Consider the following 27,625-nt stretch of genomic DNA (forward strand, 5'->3'; position numbering starts at 1 on the left):
GTCCTTGTGTTTAGTACTCCACGTAGGAACTCACCCACGGGCCGACACCCACGATGGCGTCTAGCACCACCGTCGCCACCGCCTGTGACCGAGACCGTGATCGTGACCATGACAGAACTCGCGACAGAGAACGAAGATGACACAAGGATGACCGGGACCACGACCGTGACAATGACCGAGCGTGTAGCAAGAGATCCCGTTCGGGTTCGCCTGACCGTAGCCGCTCCCGCCACGCGCGCTCTCCCTCGCCCACCGACCGCTCCCACCGTCGTTGCCACCACCAGACTCCCTCCCTCGACCCGCCGTGGAAGCGCCACCAGAGAGACTCTGCGGATGAGGAGCACAAGGAGACGAAGAAGGCAGTGTCAGACTTCGTGGAAGGCATCGTGAAGGAGCAACAGCAGCAGCAGATTTCCACTAGATTTGACTCTACCAAGGGGAAACCGGTTGTCGGTGCTGACGTAAGCAACGTTAGAGCCATCACCAAGCACCAACCATGCCAATACATGAACCGCCGCAACGGATTTAATCATCCATTGCCTCCTGAGAGGAATCGCTAGGCTTTTTTCAGCCGCCAACCACGGCGGCGCCCAGCACCACCGCTGCCACCACCCGATTCCTACCCCGCCCCTGCATCGCCTCCCTCATCCACCGCCACCTTTCGATCCTCCACCGACATAAAACTATTTAACATAAGGACTATTTTGCAATTATAAACAAATTAAAAAACTTGTTATTGCAAGTCATTTTATTGCCTCATAGATGAGACATTGGTTCAACTGCTTCATGTTAGAAGCACTTTATTACTATATCCACGGCTTTTAAGTTTTGGATCCACACGTCTACCATCTTTAAGTTTTTGGATATTGTGTATGCTATTTTTAGTTTGGATTCTCGTGTCCATCAATTTAAGTTTTTAAATCCATTGGTTTTTTTTTTTTTTAATTACTTTTAACCTTCATGTCTCTAAACAAAATTGGACTTCATGTCTTTACATAACTTTTACTAGGATAATATGATGATGGAATCATACTTGGGAATGCAAGAGGTGACACACTCAAAGATCCAAGAGGAGTTGGCTAGACATGAAGGTTTGGGCCAGTCAGGGCCCAATGGGCCTGGGAAGGCCCAAGTTGAACTTTTCATGGGCCATATTTTGTTATAGCTATTTTTCATATGTTTTGTATACATCATGTTAGTATATGTATCATATATTTTGGTCTTGTATTTTGGACCACATAGAATAGCATTTTAGGTTTTAGGCTAGTTGGGCCTAGTTTTGGGCTTCATGGGCCTTTGGGCTTTTGGTACCCAATATTAGGCTCATTCTTCTTCTTATATTTTTTCCTATTCATTGTATTCATTAGACCAATGTATTTTGGTCAATAGCATAGGATTATATGAAGTATACATTAATAGGAGAAATAGGTTTCATTTAAGTATCATTTAGAAGTAATTTGATTTGAATTTGAGTCACATGGATGGCATGGAGTGGATCAGGCCATGTGAGCTTCAAATTCACTCCAAATCACTCCTAAATGACACCTAAATGAAGGTAGCAACCGGATTAAGCTTGTAGGATGCCAAAGTTTGAATTTCAAATTCAAATTTGAAATTCAAACTTGGCGCCAACTTTGCTAGTCTAAGTTGCCGCCAATCTTAACCTAGTTTCCCTCCTATATATGTAACACTTCCCTCCATTGTAAAACACTTTTGAATATATGAGAATTTCTGAACATTACCTTCAGCTAATTCCCTCAAGAGTCACCGAAATATCCAAGAGAGAAAACCTAAGAGAATGCCTTCAAAAACTTTAGGAAAACCTAGTTTCCTTCACTTTGAAGTGTGCAATCCCTTGAGTTCTTGAGCTTGGATACTTCCTTCTTCTATTTCAGCAAGTGTTCTTCATCTTCACGAGTTCTTCAAGTGTGTCTCCATCTCCATTGAAGAAGATCCGAGCCTAGGAGGAGTTTAGGAAGAGTTTGAGTTTCACTACTTCTACTCACCTCCATCATATGAAAACGTCAACTATTCATATTAATTGTAAAATGCAGAAATTCCTTTTTTATAAGAGTGAATAAAATGTGGATCATGAAATAGAAGAAAAAAAAAAAAGAAGAACGTAGGCTTGAAAATTGGCCTCTGTTCTGTTAGTTGTTGTCATGAGCTACCACTAGAGGCAATTTTCAATGATGGTCATTCACCTTCAATTGTCAATGATCCTTGATAGTAGAATTCTTCTCTCCCTCGTCACCCTACTATTGCTTAGGTTGCATGTGCCAATCCTAACTCAAGTTGCATAAATGGATTGAAGCCTTTTTCTTATACTTCTTAATGTGTCAATTTGTTTAAACCTAAAAAATTAATTAAAAAAATTATTTTAAAAAAAAAAAATACATTTTAAGAAGCAGATAGAATTTACTTCTTAAAATAAGTAAAAAAAATGCTTACTTTTAAAATAAAGTTTAGATAAACGTACTAAAAAGCAGAAGACTGCTTATTTTATTTTGTTAAAAAATAAAAAAAAAATGGACCAATATCCCTTATTATTTATTGCTAATTATTTTTCTTTATTTTATTTAATGAGGTCACCAGGCTGATTAGTACCTTTCTATTTCTTTGTGTGTGGTACATGGACTAGGCCCATTTCTTTTGTTTTATTATCAACAAGGCCTTTCTAATTGGATCAATTGATTTTGTTGAAGATAGATGCATATTACGCTGCAACGTGACTTTAGTTTATCTAGGCATTGACCAAAAAAATAAATAATAGAATATAATTCTAGCAATTTAATACAATCTTTAATAAGACTCATAATTGATTTTTTTTTTAATTTTAATTAAATATGAATGAGATTAAGAAATAAATTGTGATAATATTTATATAATAAATCATCAGAAATAATAATACAATATTTGATTATAATAGTTGAAAATAGTTTATAGATTATGATTATAACTAAAAAATTATTAGAGAAATAATTATTTGAATGTGGCATTCTCTTAGTAATTTAAGAATATAAGTTGTGATGACTTGTTATCTTAAACTTCTTTTTTAAACTAAAATTATATAATTAATGTTGTAAATAACAAATATGGTTACAATCTTCAACAAAAATACTTAAATTCTTGTTGTATAGACATTATTGCATAAAAGATTAATTCTATATGACATCTCTTTAATCTTAGAGTTTTGAAACATAAGTTAGACTAAAAAATGTTAAACTAAAATTAAATTATTAACAAAATAAAATTTTTAAACAAATTAAAATATTTGAATGAATTTACTTATGTATACATCTCTATCAATTTTACACTTTATGATATATGAATTGTGATGGGTTAAAAATCATATATCTAAAAAAGACAAATCTTAATTAAAAAGGTTTTAAAAAGACACAAATATTTTTTAAAAGAGCTATATAACTTTGATTCTTCATTACAAGTGGAGGTATATAAGAGTAAGAAATCACTTAATTCTATCAAACTAAAAAAGATAAAAAATAATAATAATATTAACTCTTTTTTATTTTTATTTTTTATTTTTAAAATAATCTATACTAATAAAGAAAATTGTACTTTTGGTCCACATATTTTCTGGGCAAATTTTCCCCCATAAATACCTCTTAAATTACTCTTTACTTTTCATCATTTTTATTTAGTTTTTATTCTTTTTTCTTTGTTTTTTACTTTTTAAAACTATCAAAAACTACCCTTACAATTACAACTACTCAACAAATTACAAAATCCTCTAATTATTGATCTTTGCTAATATTTAAAAAAAATATATGAAAGCATACAGTATTTTTATAATAATAATAATAATAATAATAATAGTAATAAAATTCACTCTTCATTAAAAGAAAATAAATACACAAGTTAAATAAATAAAATAAATATTTTGTCATAGTTAAATTAATTGTTTTAAAAGATAAATAGTTTAATAAATGTTGTATAGTGTTACCTTTCATACCGATAAATGACTAGAGTCCAAAATATGTTTATGTAGGCAATTTTCTTTTTGAGATTTCTTTTCTTCTAATGTTTCTAAAATAATATTTGTGGTGACTCCTTATTTTTTGTTTTATCTTCATCGTCCCACTCCCACCACAATCTTGGTTGTGATGATGTGGTAGGACACAAGAGCAAAGATCATGCATAGATTACCATAAAGCACATAAGATAGAGTTTTTTTTTTGAAGTTGAATAAAAAACTAAGATAGAGTATAACAAGGTTAAATATGCAAAATTAGCTTTGTTATCTGATACACCTGGTTGGGTTGCACACTTACATAGGATTTTGGCTCGAAGGTCTTAAAGATTTGACACAAAGAATGGTATACAATGCAACTAAACTTTAAAAGCATTACAACAAAAATTAAATCATTTATTGGTTTATCATACAACAAGTAAACATGAGCATGATGCATGTACAAGACTTGTATATACTTAGGATCTCAATGATCAATAGGAACAAAATCAATAAATAATTCTTGGTCATCAAACTACAAAAAATAAAATTTCTTTATGGAGTTATAGCCCTAAAATGGACAAATATATACATGTACACAAACTATACTACACAACTAAGTTAATCCTACAATAAAACAAAAAGGGTTAAGAGATGAATCATCTCTAACTCCAACCATCCACCTAATGGCCTTAACAACACCAAGCCACTCTCCTCAAGCTACACATATGTTCCCGTGTCAAAGACATGATTAGTTCAGTCAACACAACAACAACAATAAGGTGAGCTTGATAAAAGAAATACAATATATCAATAATATGGTAGTGTATAAAAAGATAATACATCGTACAATAATAAGCATTGAAAGTCACACAACATCAACAATCCCACATCAAAGGTCCATGCACAAGCACATCATATCAAAATTGTATGTCATAACTTGCAAACATCACAACATCGTGCCTACTTGTAGCATGTGTCATCATACAGGAATAACAAAGATCTTTTAAAATAAATAATTTATTCAACTCAACCTTACGAAATGATAACCACCTTAGTCACTTAGGTATTGTTGACATAAACCTGGAAAGTCCATCATCATAGATCTGGTATATAATAGCTTGGGTGTGAGCCTACCACAAAATTGGTTTGTAAAACCAAGTCCTTTATGGGTTTATCTCACTATACCCTTCCAACACTATATTGAGGTGCAGCCTAGATGACCACCATTGACTTATGTTCCAACTCAACATTTGGGCTCCTTAAGGTCAAACATGGCCATTCAACATCAAATATGAGTCGACACACTTCATACCATTTTCACAACACTATTTAAAGGAAAAAATAATGTTTTCATATAAATTCCATTTGGGGCTACAAAGTACTAGGCTCCTTGAGATCCAATCATCTAATGTCTCTTGTTGAACAACTCAACGAAATAGCCAGACATCATTCTCCTTTAAATTTCCTTAAAAGATTTTTCAAAAATAGCAAGGATGAAGGGGATTAGGCCTTGCCAACACTCACATACAACATCGCGAATAGGAGCCTATAACACCCCTTAGATTTGATATTTCAACGATTTTATACCATGACACTTTACATAGTGACACTTCATACAACTCTTTGCTGGTCAGAATCCTTCATCGGTCAGAAGCTTCCATGGGTAGTTCTTTTTGAGATGTTAGTCCGTCTTTAGAATCAACGACTGACCCCACAAATCAATACAAGACTTTTTTGCATGTTTTCTCCTCACTCGCATGCTTTCTAGGAAATTTTCTAGAAGGTCACCCATCCCTAAATTACTCCAAGCCAAGCATAGTTAACTATGGAATTCTTATGTGATGAACTACCCAAAAGTAGATGTATCTTGTTGGTATAGGTAGTACAAATTAATTCTTTTTATGCCATCCTCAATTATACAATCTCACACTTGTACAAATCTCTAGACCCCTCTTATTCTAGTGTGTTCGGGTTGTTATAGTGCCCAAGTTTTCCCTACATTCACTCTTAACAACATGCAAAAGCATAACAATTCAACACAATAATAGCCTTAATAGGCCTATGTCCACAACAAGACACACGACAATAGGTATACATCACCATCATAAATAATAAGCATTAACCATCATCAAACAACATATAATAAAAAACAACAATCATAACACTCACAAGACTTAAGGTAGAAGCCTTATTTTCCTAGCCTTTAAGATTTTTTGGAACTCATCACTCATCCATAACAACAACAAGCACAACATCATCCTTACTTTGAACATCACAAATCTTAGCTTCATGGCCTACATGGTAAAATAAGAGTTTCATTGAGTGAGCCCCTTTCTCGCTGAGTGAGACAATACCTTAGAAGGAACTTTCACTCAACTAGCTCTACTCATTCGGTGACCCACAAAGCCATACCAAGTTAAGGACTAATTCTTGCTTAGCCACAGTGTGCATCCAAGGCATCATTCTCGTTGAGTGATCTCCTCGTCACTAAGCCAGAGCAACAAGACTTAAAAGTAAAAGACTCGACATCGCTTGACAAGGACTCCTCATCAAGTGACAACAACATTCCCCAAATCCAAGGACGACCTACTACCACTTAGCAAAACCATTTACCTAACCAACCACAAAAAGGTCACATCTAAAGGCCATCTATTGCTTAGCACAATCACCTCGTTGAGTGACTATCACTTGTCCTTATTAGGGGCCAATATTCGTTGAGCGGGCTTCTCTCGCTTAATGGAGCTTCATCAAGTTCCATTGAGTGAGACCCCATTGCTGAGTGAAAACCTGAAACCCAACACTTGAGTCATCATGCTATAAAGGACTTTTTAGCGATAACCAACTCAAAGATAAAATGCTCTACAACTATAACGTATAGGGATTTTTCAAGCCTCCTCCTCAACATGTAAACCATCAAATTCCATCTAAACATCGTATAGTTTACGAATCCAACTAGAAACAATGCATGCAACAAGGTTTAGGGCTCCAAATCAACATCTCATTATTTACCCCCAAAAGAAAAAAACCAACACATGCATGCCATCAAATCTAACAATTCATCCATCAATTTAACTCAACAAAAACATCTATGTTTATGCAATATACATAAACTATAATCAAGTTTCTCTTACCTCAATTGAGCTCCCTAGATAAAATAATTGAGGAAGTAGAGAAACTCCATTTGTGATTCCCAACTAAAGTTCTCAGAATTTGGATCCTCTAGATCTCAACTCCACAATCTTCCTTTGGCTTCAAGATAGACTTAATGACTTTTTTTTTGCATCAAATTTCAATAATTCGATTGTTAAATTAAAAGTTCTTAATGTAAAGGTCAAGTTTACAAGTTTTCTTAAAAAATTGAAAAACATATGATACTTTATTATATAGGTTCAAATTGACATATAAAAAACTTTTATAATTATTTGTCAATTTGAATTAATGACATGAAGCATCAAATAATTTTAATTTTTTTTAAAAAAATTTATAAACTTAATCTATGCATTATACATCACAATAATAGTAAAGTCTCTAATTTTATAGGGACTAAAAACATATTTAAGGAAAATAAAAAAATAAAAAATATTTCTAAATTATTTTAAAAAAATAACATTATACATCACAATAATATTAAAAACTAATAAAAAAATTACTAGCTATCATTCAACTAATATTAGTTTATAAAAAAATTATTAATAAAATATGATAAATCATTTATATATATATAATCATGATTAAAAATTACGAATCATAAATTTTAAAAAATAAAAATTCATTCTATATATTTTTATAAAATAATGATTATAAACATTATTGTATAAATATTAACAAAGAAACTATTCTAAATGTGCTATTTGCGAGAGAGAGAAGAAAATTTATTAGCTTTTTTTTTAATTAAGAGGAGAATGTGAATTTTGAGGGAAAGAGATAAAAAAAAAATAGAGAAGAGAATAAAAATAAAGAGGAACAAAAACTTTTGAAGTGGTAACAAAAATCTTTGGAGGGGGTAATGAAAAAAACTATGAAATTATTTTTTAGTGAAATAATGAAAAAATATAAAAAATAAAATAAGTTATTTATTTCAATGACATTATTTGAACTTAGATATTTTTCAATAAGTTACGGGCATATGCTAAGTAATAAGTTTAACTAAACTAATAGGTTATTTTATAAATTTGTTCAAATACTCTCATAAGCACTTATTGAATATTATAAGTATAAATAAGTTATTTATAAGTCCTTCCAAATGGGGTCTTACTCTTATAATAATAGATCTCTTCTCATATATAAATATCTAGATATAAATATATAGATATATAGATATAGGGAGCATATAAAGTGAGAGGGAATTTATTATGAGAGATGAGAGGGAATTTATTATGAGAGATGAGAGGGTTAAAATATAACCCTTAGATTAATTTCCTCTCACTTGATTAAACCCCAAATTTTCTCTCACTTGATTAATCTAAGAATTATATTTTAACCCTCTCATCTCTCATAATAAATTTTCTCTTACTTGATATACTCCCTATATATATATATATATATATATATATATATATATATATATATATATATATATATATATAATTGTAGGTTCAAGTGAAACTTTTAAACGTAAAATTTTGAATTCAAGTTATAAATAAAAAAAATTATGATTGAGAACGAGGAGCATTGCTTGACAAAGATGAATAACTAATAAATAGATATTATGTTTATTTAGGAATAACTTACTCGATTCTTCAATAATTACATCCTTATTATTAGCTGATTTAATAGGTGTCATCTATTTTAGATCTTAGTTTTGTTTATTATTTTTGTACTTAATAAAAAAAGGAATAATTAACTCAACTCACATACATGTTTATTATTATAATTAAAATTTAAAATAAATTATATTATAAATAAATATTATGTTTTAATATATAAATAATGTTTAAAATATGTATAAATAAATATTTTAAACATATAAATCATATTTTAAATTTATGAAAAATAATATATACTTTAGTGCAAAATTATTTTATTTATTGATAATTTATTTTAAAATGTTAATATTTAATTAATAAATAATTACAATAGATAAAAGATAAATAGTACAACTTATAGTGTATTTTTTTCTAAAATTTTCACGACATAATAAACTTTCTTCATCATTTATTTATATTTTTTTTATCATATAAATGTAACTTATATAAGAGAAAAGGTTTAAATATATTATTTAAAGATCTTACATTATTTAATAATAAGATCATAATAATATATATAATATATATAAGTAAGAAATAATCTTTATAAGTGAAAAATAATCTTCAATATTTAGTTTCTAATATGTGCATACGTGATTAAGAAAGTTTACTTTTTGGTCTATAAGATTTTTTTAAAAATAATTTTTTTATCTATTTCAAAGTCAATAACCTTGCTATATATGATAGGAACCCATTCATGCACGAAATTTGAGGCTGTTTTCAATATTTGTTTTTTGTAAATACATCTATTTCCATGCACGTCATTATTGTGTGTAATTCGTTCATGCTGTTTGATATGAAACCAACATTTCTTTTCAACGAAACCCTTTCCATCACAACCATGTTGGATGTCAGAAAAGCTTTATGCGAGAGGAGCAGTTTTACTTCCATGGGCATGATTGATCATCATTGTTTGTCCCCCTAACTGCAACAACATAAAGCCATTCCCATTTAAACAATGTAAAAATGGTTGGAGCAACATCATGTTGAATTGTTGATGTAGATGATGTGTTAGACATGAGGGGAATGGCCCAAGAGATGATGCTAGCATGCAGTGCACCATAAGTGAAGAAATGGACACCTTTAAACATTACTTTCTCAAATCTTTTGGGCCTATGAGTTTAATCTTTGTCTCTTTACAAACCCGTTTAGGATTTATTGGTATGGACACTTGGAACTTGAAAAGTAGGTCATGACTCTTATAGGTTCATTGACAAAATCATTGCTTAACATCAATGTTCCATGCTTGGAACACTTTATATATTTCTGTTCCCTACTTTTCATAAACCTTTTGGCATTTGAATATTATACCATACTCACATGTAGAGGACAAGGTGCCGAAATAACCGTATTTTATAACGAAAGGGAGTGTAATCTAATCCATCAAATTAGAAAAGAGGATACTCCTGTTTTATGTTCATCATTTAAACCCGAGTACCTACCACTCTTTCCCATGATTCTATTCTCTTCTTTTCATAGGCCACTTTACTATTATTCCACTTTTTATACAAAAAACAAAAATAAATAAATTGCTAGTTAGGTGCCTTATCCTAGCATAGAATATAATTCGCTAGAATGGGGTGAGGGACATGGAATAGAATATGGGGTTACGTCTATGACCTATCTTTATATGTTGTCGTATATCACTACTAGAAAAGTGTCATTTTCTTGTAAATTTTTTTGTAAAAAAATATTCGCAAAATTTTTTTTGCAAATTTTCTTGCTAAAAAATATTCGCAGAAATTTTTTACAAATTTTCCTAAAAAAAAATATTCGCAGAATTTATTTGTGAATTTATTTGCGAAAAATAATTTACAGATATTTCTTACAAATTTTGCTACAATTTTAATAATCATAGAAATTTTTTTCCATGGTGAAAATTTGCAGAAAATATTGTAAGAATTTTATTTTGTTTCTTGCAGAAAATAAATTCGCAAGTAATGTTTACTAAATTGGTAGAAAAATTTTACAGGTAACTTTTCCTGCGGATTTTCCTACAAATTTTAATCCACAGGAAAAATAAAAAAAATTATTTAAATTTATAAGTTTAATATTTTAAAAAAACTTCAAGTCCCACATCAATTGAAAATAAAGCAATTAAAGAGTATATAAGTTGAGACAACATTTTCCTTACAAGTTGATTTGTATGGTTGAGTATTAAACTTATAATCTACAATCTTAGAATTTAAAAGATTATGTATCACATGTTGGAGACATGGAAACAAATGCTTCGGATGAATTCATTGTGAGCATTTGAAAGTTGAAAAATTATTGATAGAATTTATAGTAATTTCTTTAATTTTTTTTTGTAAAAATATTTTTGCAAAATTTTTTGCGAAAAAATTCGCAAAAAACTTTCCTGTGAAATTTTTTTTTGCAGGAAACTTTCCTGCAATTTTTTTTTTGTAGGAAACTTTCCTGCGAATTTTTTTCACAAGAATTTTCGCAGGAAAATTTCCTGCGAATTTTAAAATTTGCAAAAATATATTATCCACGAAGGTATTACCTGTAGATAAAATTTTGCAGAAAAATTTGCAGGAATAATGTTTCCTGCGAATTTTTATGGAAAAAGTCGCATGTAATTAAAAAAATTCTAGTAGTGTATGTTAGGCTTCGTGATTTGTCATTGGCTTAGAACGTGGAGAAAAATGCTGAGATTTCTTGCCAATCATTATGCCACTTCCAATTAAATTGCCAATTAAGCAGCTGATTATGGCCATAATCTTGACGGCCAAGTGAAGGATTGATGAAATTTTCTTTCAAAGTTATTATACCTTATTCAAAAGTCTTCTCTTAATCTATATTATATACCCTTAATTAGGACATTTTCCTTTTCAAGTGGGATCGCATATAATCATGCAGAAGAATGTGGAAGTTGCTCTCCTTTGACTTGGAATCGTTTGACTTGGATTGGCGACTTTTATCTTGGTAATATATTCCACTTCTATGTATGGATTTAGGTTTGATTGTACTTGTCTTGAAAGGAAAACCGAAAAGCTGTGTGTGTGTGTGTTTTTTTTTTTTTTAATATTTAAAATATATTTTAAAAAACTCCTAAATATGTTGTTAGTAGAGATGAAAATAGATTAGGCCTTAAATAAGGATCTATGACACTATTAGAAAAATGTCATTTTCTTGCAAATATTTCTAAAAAAAAATATTTGTAGATTTTTTTTTTGCGAATGTTTTTGCAATAATAATTTTACAAGAAACTTTTGCAAATTTATTTGTAAAAAATAATTTACAAAAATTTCTTACAAATTTTTTTATGAAAAATAATCTACAACTTTTTTTTTGTTGCAAATTTTGCTACAATTTTAATAATCATAGTAATTTTTTTCTATGGTAAAAATTTGCAGAAAATGTTGTAAGAATTTTATCTTGTTTCTTGTAGATTTTCTTGTAAAAATAAATTCACAAGTAATGTTTACTAAATGGTAGAAAAATTTCGCAAGTAACTTTTCTTGCAGATTTTTCTGTCAATTTTAATCTGCAGGAATATATATATATATATATATATATATATATATATATATATATATATAAGTTTAAGAATTAAAAGATTTTTCTCAGGTCCCACATCGATTGAAAATAAAACAATTAAAGAGTATATAAGTTGAGGCAACACTCACCTTACAAGTTAAATTTGTATGGTTGAGTGTTAGACCTATAATTTACAATCTAAGAGTTTAAAAGGTGTGGAAGCAAATTTCTTAATGTTTCGGATGAATTTATGGTACGCATTTAAAAGTTGAAGAATTATTAATAGAAATGTACAAAAAATTACCTCGAAAATTTTCGCAGGAAAATTTCTTACAAATTTTAAAATTCGCAAAAACATATTATCCATGAAGGTATTACCTAAAGATAAAATTTTGCAGAAAAATTTGTAGGAACAACGTTTCCTGCGAATTTTTATGCAAAATTCACGTGAGAAGTCACATGTAATAAGAGAAATTCTAGTAGTGTGGCTTGATTTCTTTAAAATTTAGTTTGGTCTGACTTGTTTTAAAAAATGTCAAGTTTAGACTTTTAAAAAAACTTATTTATATAAATGATCAAACTTATGTTTATAGAAAAGTCTATTAAGTCTGATAGGTCATCTTATTTATTTATATAATATAATATAAAAAAAAATTAATATATATATATATTATTAAAAATATAAATAAACAAATAAATTTATAAAATAAAATAAATTATCAATTTTTTAAAATATTTTTATACAATTTTTTCATTATACGTTTATAAGTTTTATGACCTGTATATGAATGTACATCAATATATACATGGTTATGCATGAATTGTCCCTTCAATAGAAAATGATTCAATTATTCTTCTATATTTCTTTTAAAATATAAATTTTACTAATATTGAGTAAACTATATTTTTAAAATAATTTTGTTGATTTTTAAAAATTAAGTTTATTGGCCTAATTAATATTAAATTTAAATAGGTAATAGGGTAGGCCAAACTTTAAAAATGTTAGGTCAGACTTTAAAAATGTTAGGCCAGACTTATAAAAAAGCCTATGATAGCTAATAAGTTAGACTTAGGCCTTAATTTTGCAGAACAGGTGTAACCTATATATTCAAAGTCTAGTCTAACCAGACCTATTTTCATCCCTAATAGTTAGTGAAGGTGTAAATGGGTTTAGTCGGCCTGATTCAATCTAACCTACACAAGCCAAGTTTTATTTTAGGGTAGGTTGCTTTGATCTTTCTTTTTTTGGCTTGTCATTTTTTGACCCAATTACCCATGTTCAGCCATCAGGCTAAATTAGCCTAATTAAAAAATATATTTTTACAATAAAAAAATATAAAATGATTAATTCATGTTATATATTGTCATTAAATACCCAATAGTTTTATATATATACAAATTTTCACAATCATTGCATTTTCATTTATCTATCCCATCAACTATTCCAACCTTTTTATAATAATTTCATACCTCAACGGTATTAGGCTTAGTTTTCTTAGCTTTTCAGTATCATTGTCTTGGTTATTAATAACACTACTCTTGCTTTTATTTCAAATAGTAGTAGCAGAAGAATTAATTACAATAGTAATCTATCTCTTTGTTAGGTGGAGTTTTCATTGTATCTATAACATGCTCCATGCTATCAAAAACATCATAAACATTCATGATTACCATATTCAAAATTAAACAAGTTTACTCATTATTGTTTTATAGTTCCTATAATGGGTTATAAAGCAACAACAAGCCAACATATTTCTTAGTTCAGTTCACAAGCAACAAGAACAATCAATAAAACAACATTAAGCAATAAAGTAACAAGCTACAATTCAGTTCACAATTCTTAGTCCACACAACACAAGCCCTAAAAAAACATAAAATAACATACTTGATATTTGGTAAAAGTTTGGAACTAGGGGCAACACTAACAGCAAGTAATAAAGCAACAAATAATACCGTGACTTTGTGAGCACATAAACGATTGTGATTGCATCTTTATCTTCTTTGACAAACAACATCTTCATCTTCTTTGATAGATGGAACAAAGATGACAATCATGAGGTTAAACCATCAAAGGCATAATAGGAGCGACGAAACTCTCACAATGGTTAATCCTAATTTTAAGCTTGTAATCACAACTTTGTAAGTGAACACAAAAGAGTGAAAGACTATTATTATTATTTTTTATTTTATTCTATTATTTTATAATACATTACAAATTCATAGATTAACAATAACTCATATTATTCTACACATTAGTTTAACGGTCCAACTCTTAAGTCTACTACTCAACCTGACCCTTAGTCCATTTAGCATATCATCAGACTTAAAGAGTCTGACTAAAATGATTTGGTTCTATTTAAATCATCCTTTTTAAGACCCAACCTAACCTTATTTACAAATTAGTTACATCAATTCATTAGACTGGACTCAAATTGACAACTCTATAGTTAGGAATTCATATATTATTTTCTCATTCTTTTAACTATTATTTTAGTTTGTCCATTACATTGGATAAATGTTTATTTTATATACTATAGTTTATAATAAACAATTTATATTATAATATATTATTTTTAATTATTAATAATTTGAAAAAAATATTAAAATTATATGTAAAACTAAAATTAACAAAAGATAAATTAAAAAAGATGAGAAGTTCAAAAATATTTAACATGCTCTAATTGAAGAAAATCAGCTAATTCCCTCATTGAAAAATAGTTTCCAAGAATATTCTGGATCATGATAGTTATTCTAATCAATATATATATATATATATATATATATATAGTATATATATATATATATATTAAATATTAGTATCTTACATCAGAGTATTTTTACTTTTTAGAGTTATTCTTTGAATATTTTTAGAAATTTTTTTAAAATTTTTATTTAATTTATCATATTTATATATAAATTAAAATTTAATATTTCTAAAATAAATATCAATAATTAAAAATAATGTTGTGCTACGATAAATTATTTATCCTAAATTAAAAATACAATTATATGTTTAAAAATATCTATTTATAAAATTTTAAATATAATTTATATATTAAATATAGCATATATAATTTATTATAAAATTTAGTTATTTATATTTATACTATTTATAAAGAAGATGCTCTTTTTAGGTGTACAAATTTTTTTGACTAGTTTATCTCTTTACTTCTTAAACACTCTTTCTCTCCCAATTTTTTTTATTCTCTTTTTTCTCTATTTATTCATAAATTTATTTTTTCAAATTTCTCACACTCAAAATAATTACTCAAAACTGCTCTCACATTTAATTGTTAAGCACTCACAAATATATAACTTTAATTATTTTTATCATTTATTTTTAAATTTCATAAAATACACAGAGACATAAAATACTTTTTTTATGATAATATATAATAAATATTCATTTTGTGAAGTGTAGATGCTAAAATACTAGTTTAAATATATAGATGGATTCTCAATATTTTTTTTCCCTTTTTATCTTCCCCTATAAGATGTGGATAGATTTACTTCTTCGTAGATTTTAGTTTTAGTTGCATCGCTTCTAAGGATGTAAGTGAGTTGAGTTGGGTCGGGTTTGAATAAATTTGTTATTTGATCCAATCAAAATTTAACAAGTTAAGTTGGGATGAGTTTGTGTATTTTTTTAAGTCCAATCCAGTTGAACTCAATCACAAATGAGTTGGATTAATTAGGTTGGGTTAATCAGGTCAATATAATTAAATTTTTATTTATTATAAAATTTTAAATATTTTATAATAGATGTAAATCATTTTATTTCTCATTGAAATGTTAAGTTATCAACCCCATAAAAAAATAATGATACAAATTAAATTTCACAATGAATTTGTTGACTTGCTACAAAACAAATATATTGTATTGTTACAATGTTATCAACCCAAAAATAAAAAACTTATTATTGAGCAAGAATGATAGAAAGTATTGCCTTAAGCAAGTGATTATCCAAACACGAACTTTAATTATTATTATTATTATTATTTTATTATTATTATTTTCTTATTATTGTTATTATTATTATTATTATTATTATTATTATTATTATTATTATTATTATTATTATTATTAGTGTGTCAGGTTGGATCGCGAGTCACAAAACACAAAATCTATTATTCGATCCATATATAGTACTTGATTTTGACCGGGTTGGGTCAAGCCTGATCAGAACATTGAAAAAATATAATTCAAATTCATTGTGTTAATTTGGGTTAATTTGAGTTTATAGGTTACTCATAACCGCTTACACTCCTTGTAAAGATGCTTCTAGCTCTGGTTTTGGATCTAAGAAAAACTTATCGACTAGAATCAAAATATTTCTCTCATTAGTATGTAACTATCATTTTTTTTTTATCTTTATAACAATACTGATAAAAATATATTTTTAGTCTTGTGGGTTATGGATTCAGATTCTCTAACTTTGAAATATAAAAGTTACGTAACTTAATGCATTTAAATCGTTAGATTTATAAAAATAAATCAGATTATGACACATGTACAATATATATTTTGACTTAAATGTATACATGTCACAATCTGATCTATTATTACAAATTCAATAGTTTAAATGTATTAAGTTATCATAACTTTTTCTCCATAAAGTTAGAGGATCCATTTCCACCTTTGCCTTAGGTCTCAAATTATTTTTATTTCTATTTTCATAAATTATTTATTATTAATTGAAATTATTATGTTATCTTGATATTATATATAATTTACTATTATTTTTATTATTCAAACTCTATAAGCATAAGATATGAATATACATAATTTTTTAAAACTATTTAAGTGTAATCTTGTTATTTATTTAAAAAAGTTAAGAAAAATACTTTTGAATTCTACCTCTCCTCACCCTCGGCACAAATTATTGAAATTAATAGAGTATAAATTTAATAAATAAATTTATATGTTATGATACAATTAAAGTCTCACATCTTTAGAATAAGAGGAAGAATATGGGTTGTCATTAAATATACTCGTGGGTTGAAAAAGATAGCTTTTATGATAGAAGATTAAACCATGGTCTTTTGTTTGAGGTAATGATTATTGAGATACAATTAAAGTCCCACGTTGTTAGAATAAGAGAATGAATATGAGTTTTATGAACACATATATGTCTCCATAAGTAGGAGGTCCTTTAATTGGGTGATAACCAAAAGTAAATCTTTAAGAATTTAGACCCAAAGTGAACAATATCATATCAATGTGAAAATATGTGTGTGAAAATCCCCACTACACAACAATATACAAAAATGGTGTTTTTGGTGTGTTAAATTAAAATTTGAATACAAAATGAGTCTTAGGCTCCTTAATTTCTTGACATGATCCTATGCCACTAGTACAAAAAAGTGATATGATGTCAAGATACAAAATAGTTCATAAAGGAACTAATTTAATAAGAAAGATAATGACATTTTTGGAAATAATACCACTACTTTTGAAATTGGTTGTGAGACTCAATTCTTAACAAAAATCTTATATACTTCTGAACACCTCACCTTAGAACATCACAATATATAATTATTGGTAAAAGCACAATAATTACCCAAACTTACAATGTTATAAGAATTTTTAATTCAATGATTAAAATTTGATGTAAAGTTATTGAGTCAAGTAAGCCTACCAAAATTACTCTTGAGTGAATAACTCCCCCTCCCCCTCCCCTTTCTCTCTCTATATATATTAATTAGAAAATATATATAATTTTTTAAATTATATATATATTTTTATTTCTATAGTTTGCTATGTTTGAAAGGCCACATAGAACCACTCCAATTTTTATTACATGTACATCTATTCCGCTTTCAATAAAATTAAGCAAAATAAACCTAACCAATTTTGCATCAAATCAAGTACCGACTTTCTAAGCCCAATTTTTTTTTTTTTTATTTAGATTTTGATTTTGGTTTATAATTATTAATTATGTATACTCATGTCTGTTCGACTAGATGTCTATATTAAGCAATTAGGAGAAAGGCCCGAAACAATAAGAATTATGTGAAGACTTAAAGCATGTTAAAGTATAAAATCCTGTGAAAAAAAATTATAAAAAGGAGAAGTATACTTTTAACCGACAACTATCTCATACTTAAATAATTAGTTTTGTAAAAAAAAAAAATTCAATTATATAATTAATGACTAACAAGTCCATAGTTCAAGTGTTATTAAACTAAATCTTTTTAAAAGAATTGAGTCTAAGTTTTATGAATAGAAAAATGTAATTAAGAGAGAAGACCTATTATAGGTGATTGGTAAGATTTTTCTATAAAAATTAAGCATCAGAATATTTTATATCAATATATAGTTAAAAAAATTATATAATTGATTATGTAATTAGTTTGTACTCCCACCCAACTTATAATTAGTCGGCCTGATAACGTCTAGGCTCGGATCAAGACTCGAAAGAACAGCTTCAGTCTTACACTTCTTGGCTCGGCCAACGACTGAGACGACTAAATACAACAATTAGGACAATGATCATGATTAATAAGAACAAACACATAATTAAGGCATAATCAACTATTTAGCACCGTATTACCTAATTTGGTAAATGTTAGAGGAGACCCACCACGCTTAGGGCCCATTATAACTAGTATAAATAGGTAACGTAAAACGAGGTATGTACTATTCATTTATTATCATCGAGATTCGTGTTTGTCCTGACTTGAGCGTCGAAGTGTCTTTTGCAAGTACCATTCCCCTCTGAAGCATCCGTTCAAGGCTCTCGTTTGGCCTTCAGACTACTAGAAAATTACGAGTGTGCCCGTGCCCTTAAACATGTACAAAATATAAACAAAATTCAATCAAGTTGACTTATATTTAATGTTTTCAATCTAAAAATATGTATCCTTAAGAATATAAACAAGAGTGTTATCTATAATAATTGTGATTCATGATATTTTATGAAATGTAGTATATATTTTTATATAAAATTAAATATATTTAACTAGTTTTCTTAATATGTTTGAAACTAATTTTTATTATTATTTATACATACATACCTAGACTCATATACGTCAGTGTTAATTAAATTTATTATATTTAATGTTATTATCTTTAAGATATTTCTTAATTTAAATGTGGTTGTTTTTTTTAATGATGTATTTTATTTTTAATTTCAAATTTCGAAAAAGTATAATTTAAAAAATTAAGATATTTTAAACAAGTTTAGTGCAAATAAATGATATTATAATTAATTTTCTTAATTAGCGTAAATTATTTTATTTTATTTTATTTACAAAATTCAGAATCAGAGCTGTATTCTTTAACATGACTATGAATACGTAAGCACTTGGTGAATTTTGACTGAGCCTGTTTTGAAGGTTGTAAGTTGTAAGTTGTATTGTATGGGAATATGATTCCCTACAGACTACAGTTGAAATATCAATTTGCATTCTTTTTATGGTGACCATATAATTTGTATTGATTGGTGCCACCGCCCGAGTTCACACGCGCGCATTCACATTTCCATGCATGCTTATGTCATGCTCAATTCCATCACCTCCATGCGTAATTACCTATCATACCTTCTCTAATGCTTATCATTTTCACCAATTTATTATCAAATGGATAATTATTTCTTTTGTTTCAATATTCTTGAAAGAGACAACATTAGAATACTCTCTACATAGATTGACCACATCTTTTGATGTAGCATTAATGCTAGTAGTAGTGTGGCTCATAAACTTCTGCATATTCCTCAATGGCTCAAGAAAGCATTTGTGCACAATTGAAACTTTAGATATACTTGAATTCACATCTAAAGGTGCCAAAATAAAAACTAACAAGAAAAGAATTAATCACATATCAGATAACCTCAAAACATGATTAATTTAAGAGTTATAATTGATATCTATATAATTTAAAATATGAAAGCGACAAGTTATGGTGTTTTAATCTATAATTAAATGTTTTAATCACTAAAAATTAGACTTTTTAAGAGATGGAATTATTTATTTATAGGTTAATGATTAATATATAGTTATAAATTTATTGACAAATTGACACTTATGAGACCGTCCCTTTTATATAAATGTGCATTTGAGAAAGGTAACGTATGTCATGATGTCGTCATTTTTGGCAACTAGTTGTATGAAGAAAAAAAAAACTTTTAGCGTCAAATTTTATATTAATTTTTATTTTAAATTTTTAGTTGATAATTATAAATAATTAAATATTTCACTTTCTAGACAATTAGTTTTTTTTAAGTCCTCTCTAAATAATTGCTCATTACTCAATTACTTTTGTTAGCGGCGATGATCGATGTTTTAATAACACAAACATTCTTCTTAAGAAACATAATTAGACCGTTTAATAGTGGCTATTCTTTCATAATAAAGATAGAGATTACACTCTCGTTTCTTGTTGTTTGACAATTTGGCGATCATAATTTGTTTTATTTTGACTGTAATTTTATAATATCATGTAATATCACATATTTTTTTTCTACTATATTGTTAACCATTATTAGTGCATTTTTTTAACTAAAGTGTTGTTTTTCTTTTTCAATATTTTCTTTATTAGATTTAAATCCAAAAAAATTAAGAGAATATTTGGAAGATACTTTTTTTTTTGCTTAAATATATATTTTCAGTCCTTCAAATTTAGGATAAATTCATTTTTATTCCTCAAATTTAAAATTATTATTTTTAGTTCTTATAATTTTTAAAAAAAATTATTTTAGTCTTTATATTCAAATTTTATTAAGAAATTTATCAAACATTATTGCATAAAATCTATTTATTGGTGTCCCTCATAGTAAAAATATCACATTAAATGCAATTGATATTGCATAACCGTCTTAATTTGTCACTTTAAATATATTATTGGTGATTTGAGGGACTAAAACAAGATTTTTGAAAATTACAGAGATTAAAAAAATAATTTTAAATTTGAGGAACAAAAACAAATTTATCTTAAATTTAAAGGACTAAAAACATATTTAAGTCTTTTTTTTTTTATATAAAATCATACATATTAATTTTTTTTTTTTTTTTTAAGTATTATGTAAAAGTTTTAAACATTAAACAAAATGGAAAGGAGCTAGGGGAGAGGGATTACAATACTCCATGACGTGTGTATATTAATTTTTAGATTAAATTCTTCCTCAGCCATTATGTGTAGAAAAAACAAATTAATTAATCTTCTTATGGATATTAAGAAGTTTCTTTAGTTTAGTTTGCACACCTAGAATCAAGACAATCAATGCAAGGTGTGTGTATATTAAGTTTTAGATTTATTCATCCTCAGCATTGATGTACAAATTGAGTGTAAAAGAGGTAATAATCTCCGATAACTTTTAATGGTGGGAATTATTATGATTAATTTTTGAAAAAAAAAATCTGACCAGTTAATTTTAGTGGAGTCTAAGTGTGTTTATTAGATATGATCAATTTGACTAATCTGACAATTTAAATTGAATTAATTAAATTAGATTAGATTTTTTTTTGTCTAATCCAAACCAAACCAATTAAATTCAATTTTGATTGGTTCGGATATCAAATTTACATATTTAAAATTTAAATTATCTCGAATCAAATCAATTAATTTATATATTTTTTATTTGGTTAACAATTAATATATATGTATCATTTTGATTATTTTGAAAACGTTTGTGTTACAAAATATAATTTTTTTCATTCTTTTTATTCAAATACTTAAAGAAATAAAAAAAAACTATATTAAAATATATTGGAGAAAAAATTATTTTTAATTTAATTTTCTTAAAAAAATTATTGGATATCCAATTATTCAAATTGAACTAACTCAATCAACATCCAATTAATTTAGTTCAATTTAAGAAGAAAAAAAAAATTATAAAACCTAAACCAATTCAAACCAATTAAATTTAATTTTTATTCAAATTTAATCCAACCCATAGCTAGCAGACTCTCTTTTAAAAACACTTATATTTTGGTAACAATATATAGTACAAATTGATTTTATTCATCCGCACTTTTTTGGTAACAAGATACTAAAGTAGAACTCTTTTTAAAATCACGTATATATATTTTCATGTAATCTTTTACATTGACACCTTTTTATGAATGAATAGATACATGTTTTCATTAAAAAAACTATTCCTACTCGCGTATTTGACGAAGCAATACATGGTTTCATAAAAGGACATAATCTTCTTTGAAATTTGGAAATCCCTTGTATTTTCACCTCTTACTTACTTTTTATCCCTTTTAAAAAACACCTATTAATAAATAATAATAAAAAGTCATCTGAATTTCATTGCAGAAAAAGAAAAAAAGCATTTTCCATAGCATATATAGCACTCGAAAGGTCCCCAACGCGCATGGTCAAAACTCGACCCTGTGTGTGCATTTTAATCAGTTAGCTAGCGCCAAGTTGGCCCAAGTTTTAGTTCTTTGTAGCATACCACCACACAAAGTGAGAGAGAGAGAGAGAGAATAAAAGGAGATTGTTAAGCTTCCAATGCTTCGAAAATAGTGAAAGAGTGTAACTAAAGCTTCCCATAGTACTCTACTCGATCGTCATATGTTGTATGGACATGGCTGTGGATGTGTTTCCATGGACAAAACCAAAACCAAGGAAGACACACCCTCTTTCTCTTGGTGGAACAAGACACCAACAATGTCGACAAACACACACCTATTTGTCAACCAAACGAAGCTTCTCAAACATGCGCTCCCTTGTGAATTTTCTCCTTGTCGTTTCTACCCTTTGTCTTTCTCCTGTTCATTCCTCACAATTGGGTAGCAACCAAACTTTTCTCCCAAAGGAAGAGTTCCGCAAGTTGAACGCCATAAGAAACCGTCTTCAGAAAATCAACAAGCCAGCTGTTAAGACAATTCAGGTTTGTGTAAATTCTCACCTTGTTTTGCTTTCTGGGATGGTTGAAATAGTATGCACAAGATCTTAAGTTCGAACGAAGTTTGATGAAGTATTCGTTGTAATAGGATGAAAAAAAAAAGCATGCATAATTGAGATGCTTGGGTTGTGTTTTGTAGAGTCCTGATGGAGATATTATAGACTGTGTTGTGTCTCATAAGCAACCAGCTTTTGATCATCCTCAACTGAAAGGACACAAACCATTGGTATTTTTTTTTCGTTCATTCATTGTTGTGTTGTTATGTGTGTTTTAATTTTAACTTAGATAAAAGATTGGTAATTAAGTATGCATGTGTGTGTAGGATCCTCCAGAAAGACCAAGAGGGCATAACGAAATGGGTGATTGGAGTGAGAATTTTCAGTTGTGGAGGCTATCGGGTGAGTCGTGTCCCGAAGGAACGATTCCGATTAGAAGAACAATGGAGCAAGACATGTTAAGAGCTAGCTCTGTTCGCAGATTTGGAAGGAAAAAAATAATAAACCGTGTCAGAAGGGACACCAGTGGCAATGGACATGAGGTATAAACTTGAGAGCCATCATAGAAAGCAACGCAAACTCAGATATTCTTTTCTCTTTTCTCTTTTTCTCAAACCAAGTAAAGTAGTTAGAAATAAACAAACATGTTAGCAGAAACCGATGAGACAGTAACTGGTAAAGCATGCATGCATATGGCCGTTGAATGTTTCATTTTTCATCATATGTTAAAACACATTTAAGCATTAATTTCCCCTATTTTACTATTTGTTAGTCCTCTTAACCATCAAACTGAAAATAGTGGTCTTTATTCTTTAAAAAAGCAACTAAAAGCTAAAATTGATTCTGAATGAAAGTGTAAACAATAAAGAGGGTCTCAAGTATAAAAACAAAAAACAAAATTAATTGATCATGAAACATCATACTTTTTTTTTTCTTCTATTTATAGTGATAGCAGAATTTCATGCTTTTCACCCTCAGTTAAATATTTGGTTCACTTGCTCCAAAGCAAAAGGGTCTTTTCTATTCTTCTCTATTGAAAAACATAATTAAACTTTGAAGTTAATTTCTTCAATGAACCTTAATAATGCTACCTTAAAATTGGTCTAACAAGAGCTTGTTGATGATGGTGCACAATGCACAGCATGCAATTGGGTATGTGACAGGGGATCAGTACTACGGAGCAAAGGCTAGCATAAACGTGTGGGCACCCCTTGTAGAAAACCCAAATGAATTCAGCTTGTCTCAAATGTGGGTCATTTCTGGTTCATTTGGGGATGATCTCAACACCATTGAAGCTGGTTGGCAGGCATGTTACTATCATTACTTCATCTCAATTAATTCCTCATTTACTTTGTACTATTTTTTTTTCTTTATCTTCCAAAGTTTTTTCTTAATTGCATTCCATTTGGTCACGCATTCAAAAGGAAGTTGGCACATTCAACCACCTACCTCTCATTTTCATCCATGTATTTAATTTTGTACTTTAGCCAACCAAGCTAATTTCAAGTAATTTTCTATGCAGGTCAGCCCGGAGCTATATGGAGACAGCTACCCTAGATTCTTTACTTATTGGACGGTAAGTAAATTCATTCAAGAAATGCTGGTGGAAAACTATATAATATGTATTATTATTTTGGCTTTCAACTGTAATATACCTAGTAATATATCTTTTTTTTTTTTAATTTAAAAGCGTTAATGATATTAATAATCGCCATCATTTGCAGACTGATGCATACCAAGCAACTGGGTGTTACAATTTACTTTGCTCGGGCTTTGTTCAAACTAACAGTAAAATTGCAATTGGAGCAGCAATCTCTCCAACTTCTTCATATAGTTGTGGCCAATTTGATATTAGCTTACTCATTTGGAAGGTAATTTTCTGCTCAGCTTACCAAATTGACCTTGGAAAATTTTAGACAATTTGGGGTGTTTCTATTGTTTTTTTTTTTTTTTTTTTGGTTTCTTTTGTCTTTGGTTTTACTATTTTTATTTGACGGGTACTGGCAGTTTTTACTGTTGAGGAGGAAAGTTAAGGTTTGTCTCACTGGTCATATTAAACGATTTAAGGATTCACTTTATCAATTTACTGTTAAAACCCCTTGTAAGAAAATGGATACTTTACACAAGATCAGCTTAAGGGTCCCATATATGAAATAAAACGTTTGATTTGATCCGCAAAATATGTAAATCTCGTAGTCAAAGTCTCAAAGGAGCCAAAAACTAAGGAAAATCTAAACTGAAAAGATGGTCAATGTGGGGCTCTCCACAATTTTGGAAGTTTCTTATTGCCTTTGAATTTTGTTATTACATAGTATATAACAAAACTAATTTTTTAAAAAATAAATTATCTACTGTTACACATGAAAAAAAAATATCTAAACTAGTAATATTAATAATATTTACTTTATCATCACATCATGTTACCGAATAAGATGACTTAGGATTATACAATTTAAACTCTTGTAAAATAAGCAAAGGCAAGGCCATTATAAAATTTTCAAATGATTATAAAATATAAAACAGTGAGAAAAAAGCGAAACAAAATTATGGTGCACAAAATTTTGTACAGCGTCCCGTCTTAGTTAATATGTGCACCACTTTACCTACTTTACTACTTTGGAACATCACACGCGTGCAATGAGTGCATACGAATAATGCACTGTAACAATCTTATGCTTTACTTCTTTAAGATTCTTTTTCCTTTTCCAACTAAAGAGCCTATATTTCTGAGCATCCCACCTTTCTTTTTTTGATTTCCTTCAATTTTCTAATATTTTAACAAAATCCCAACATTTTGCATTATTTCATGAGTTTAATAAATAGTCGTACTCTAATGGTGTAAAATAGTTTTATGTCATAGTTTATTATAAATTATAAATATTTTGACTTTTATAATAATTATTTTAAAAATTATATATATAAACTGTAATTTTTTACTAACTGAAATTGTAAAACTTTTTACACCGAGAATAGTTACCATTAAATCCTTGTATCATTCACCACCTTTGTTTTTTGCTCCTCTTTTTTGACCCATTCCACTTCTCATGCTGGCCAACATGGTGCTATTAATGATTATGTCTATGTTTGAGTAGCTTTGCTTTGTGACAAAAGAGAAGGGTGAGATTGAAGGTTTAATTTCCTTTACTCTTTTTTGAGCAGGATCCAAAGCATGGGAATTGGTGGCTTGAATTTGGATCGGGGATCCTAGTTGGGTACTGGCCATCTTTCTTGTTCTCCCACTTAGGGGATCATGCAAGCATGATTCAATTTGGTGGAGAAGTAGTGAATTTAGGGTCATCAGGGTCTCACACTTCCACCCAAATGGGTAGTGGACATTTTGCGGAAGAGGGTTTTGCAAAAGCTTCATATTTTAGGAACATGCAAGTTGTGGATTGGGACAACAACTTAATTCCCTTGTCAAATCTAAAGGTTCTTGCAGATCACCCCAATTGCTATGACATACAAGGAGGGTTTAATAATGCGTGGGGGAATTATTTTTACTATGGTGGACCTGGAAGAAATGTAAAGTGTCCCTAAGGGAATGAATGAATGAATGAATGATATATAGAATGATAGGTAGAGGTGAACCCTTTATTTTTTTTTGTATCTTTAATGTCTTTTGCCATTTCTGGGTTTGGTTGATAGGGTTTTGTTCTCAAGGTCACTCAATGAACTTGGGTCATTTATTCATATATTAAATTATATATATGGCTCTTATTTGTTTATTTATTATTATTTTTTGTTTCTTTTGGCTAACAGGTCATCCTTTGAACACACAATTGCCACCTGGACTCTCTTGTATATATATCTTGAAAGAGAAATAGTGAATATACTGCCTTCATTGGCATCCCTTCCCCCTTCCAAAATTCCAGCAGTTTTCCTTCTACATACTTCTCTCCTCTTCATTTTTCTGCATGTACTTCAATTACATATAATGATAACTTGCAAATGAGTTCATATAATCTTATAATAATATCTGGCCGAATATAATTTTATAACAGCTGGCCCAAACCAAAACCCATATTAAATTTGTTTCAATTGATAGATCATGAAAGCCATAATCCCAACGACTGATTAAAAAAATTCGGGAATATAAGTTCATATAATTTTTTAACCCCTTTTTTTATATAAAAATGAAACCTTTTTTATTCTATTTTACAATAGACGATAAAAATATTTAAATTTAATTATGTAAATTATTCAAAATATTCTCATCAACACTAACATGTCTTTGGTTCCAATGAAACTAAACTTAAACTATTAAATAAGATTTTGGAATTCAAATTCTGTGAATAGAAAAATGTGATTCAGAGAAACTTCAATAAAAATTATTATTAGTCAAATTAATTTTCTGACTAAAATTAGTTAACTACAAAGTTAATATATACATATAGGTTAATGATATATTTCTTCTGCTTGTATATGTTTTAATTTTAGCATTATTTTTAGGTATGAATATTATAGTAAAAAGTTTTATCAATAACTTTAATTTTATTAAGCATGTTGACAGAGGTAGTCTTTACACTAAAAAAAAATGAATTAGCCTCCGATTATTTGTTAGAGGATATACTTG

The 27,625-nt window shown here is 28.6% G+C and overlaps 1 protein-coding gene and 1 pseudogene across 2 annotated transcripts; both read left to right on the forward strand.

The window, feature by feature from the left end:
* Positions 1–53: 53 nt before the first annotated feature.
* LOC109816769 (uncharacterized) lies at positions 54–1,709 on the forward strand (annotated as a pseudogene).
* A 20,821-nt stretch (positions 1,710–22,530) lies between these two features.
* Positions 22,531–26,988, forward strand: LOC109816775 (protein neprosin). Of its 2 annotated transcripts, XM_029275100.2 has the most exons (8): positions 22,531–23,041; positions 23,196–23,282; positions 23,379–23,594; positions 24,194–24,358; positions 24,575–24,628; positions 24,777–24,923; positions 26,212–26,628; positions 26,812–26,988. In XM_029275100.2, the coding sequence occupies exons 1-7, from the start codon at positions 22,730–22,732 to the stop codon at positions 26,587–26,589; spliced, it is 1,359 nt and encodes a 452-aa protein (XP_029130933.2). In that variant the 5' UTR covers positions 22,531–22,729; the 3' UTR covers positions 26,590–26,628; positions 26,812–26,988. The 2 variants fall into 2 exon arrangements, with proteins under 2 accessions (XP_029130933.2, XP_020237480.2); XM_020381891.3 differs by lacking the exon at positions 26,812–26,988 and having other exon boundaries at positions 26,212–26,777.
* Positions 26,989–27,625: the final 637 nt, after the last annotated feature.

Source organism: Cajanus cajan, chromosome 5 (assembly GCF_000230855.2).
Source record: "Cajanus cajan strain Asha chromosome 5, NIPB_CcT2T_4, whole genome shotgun sequence".
NCBI lineage: Eukaryota > Viridiplantae > Streptophyta > Magnoliopsida > Fabales > Fabaceae > Cajanus > Cajanus cajan.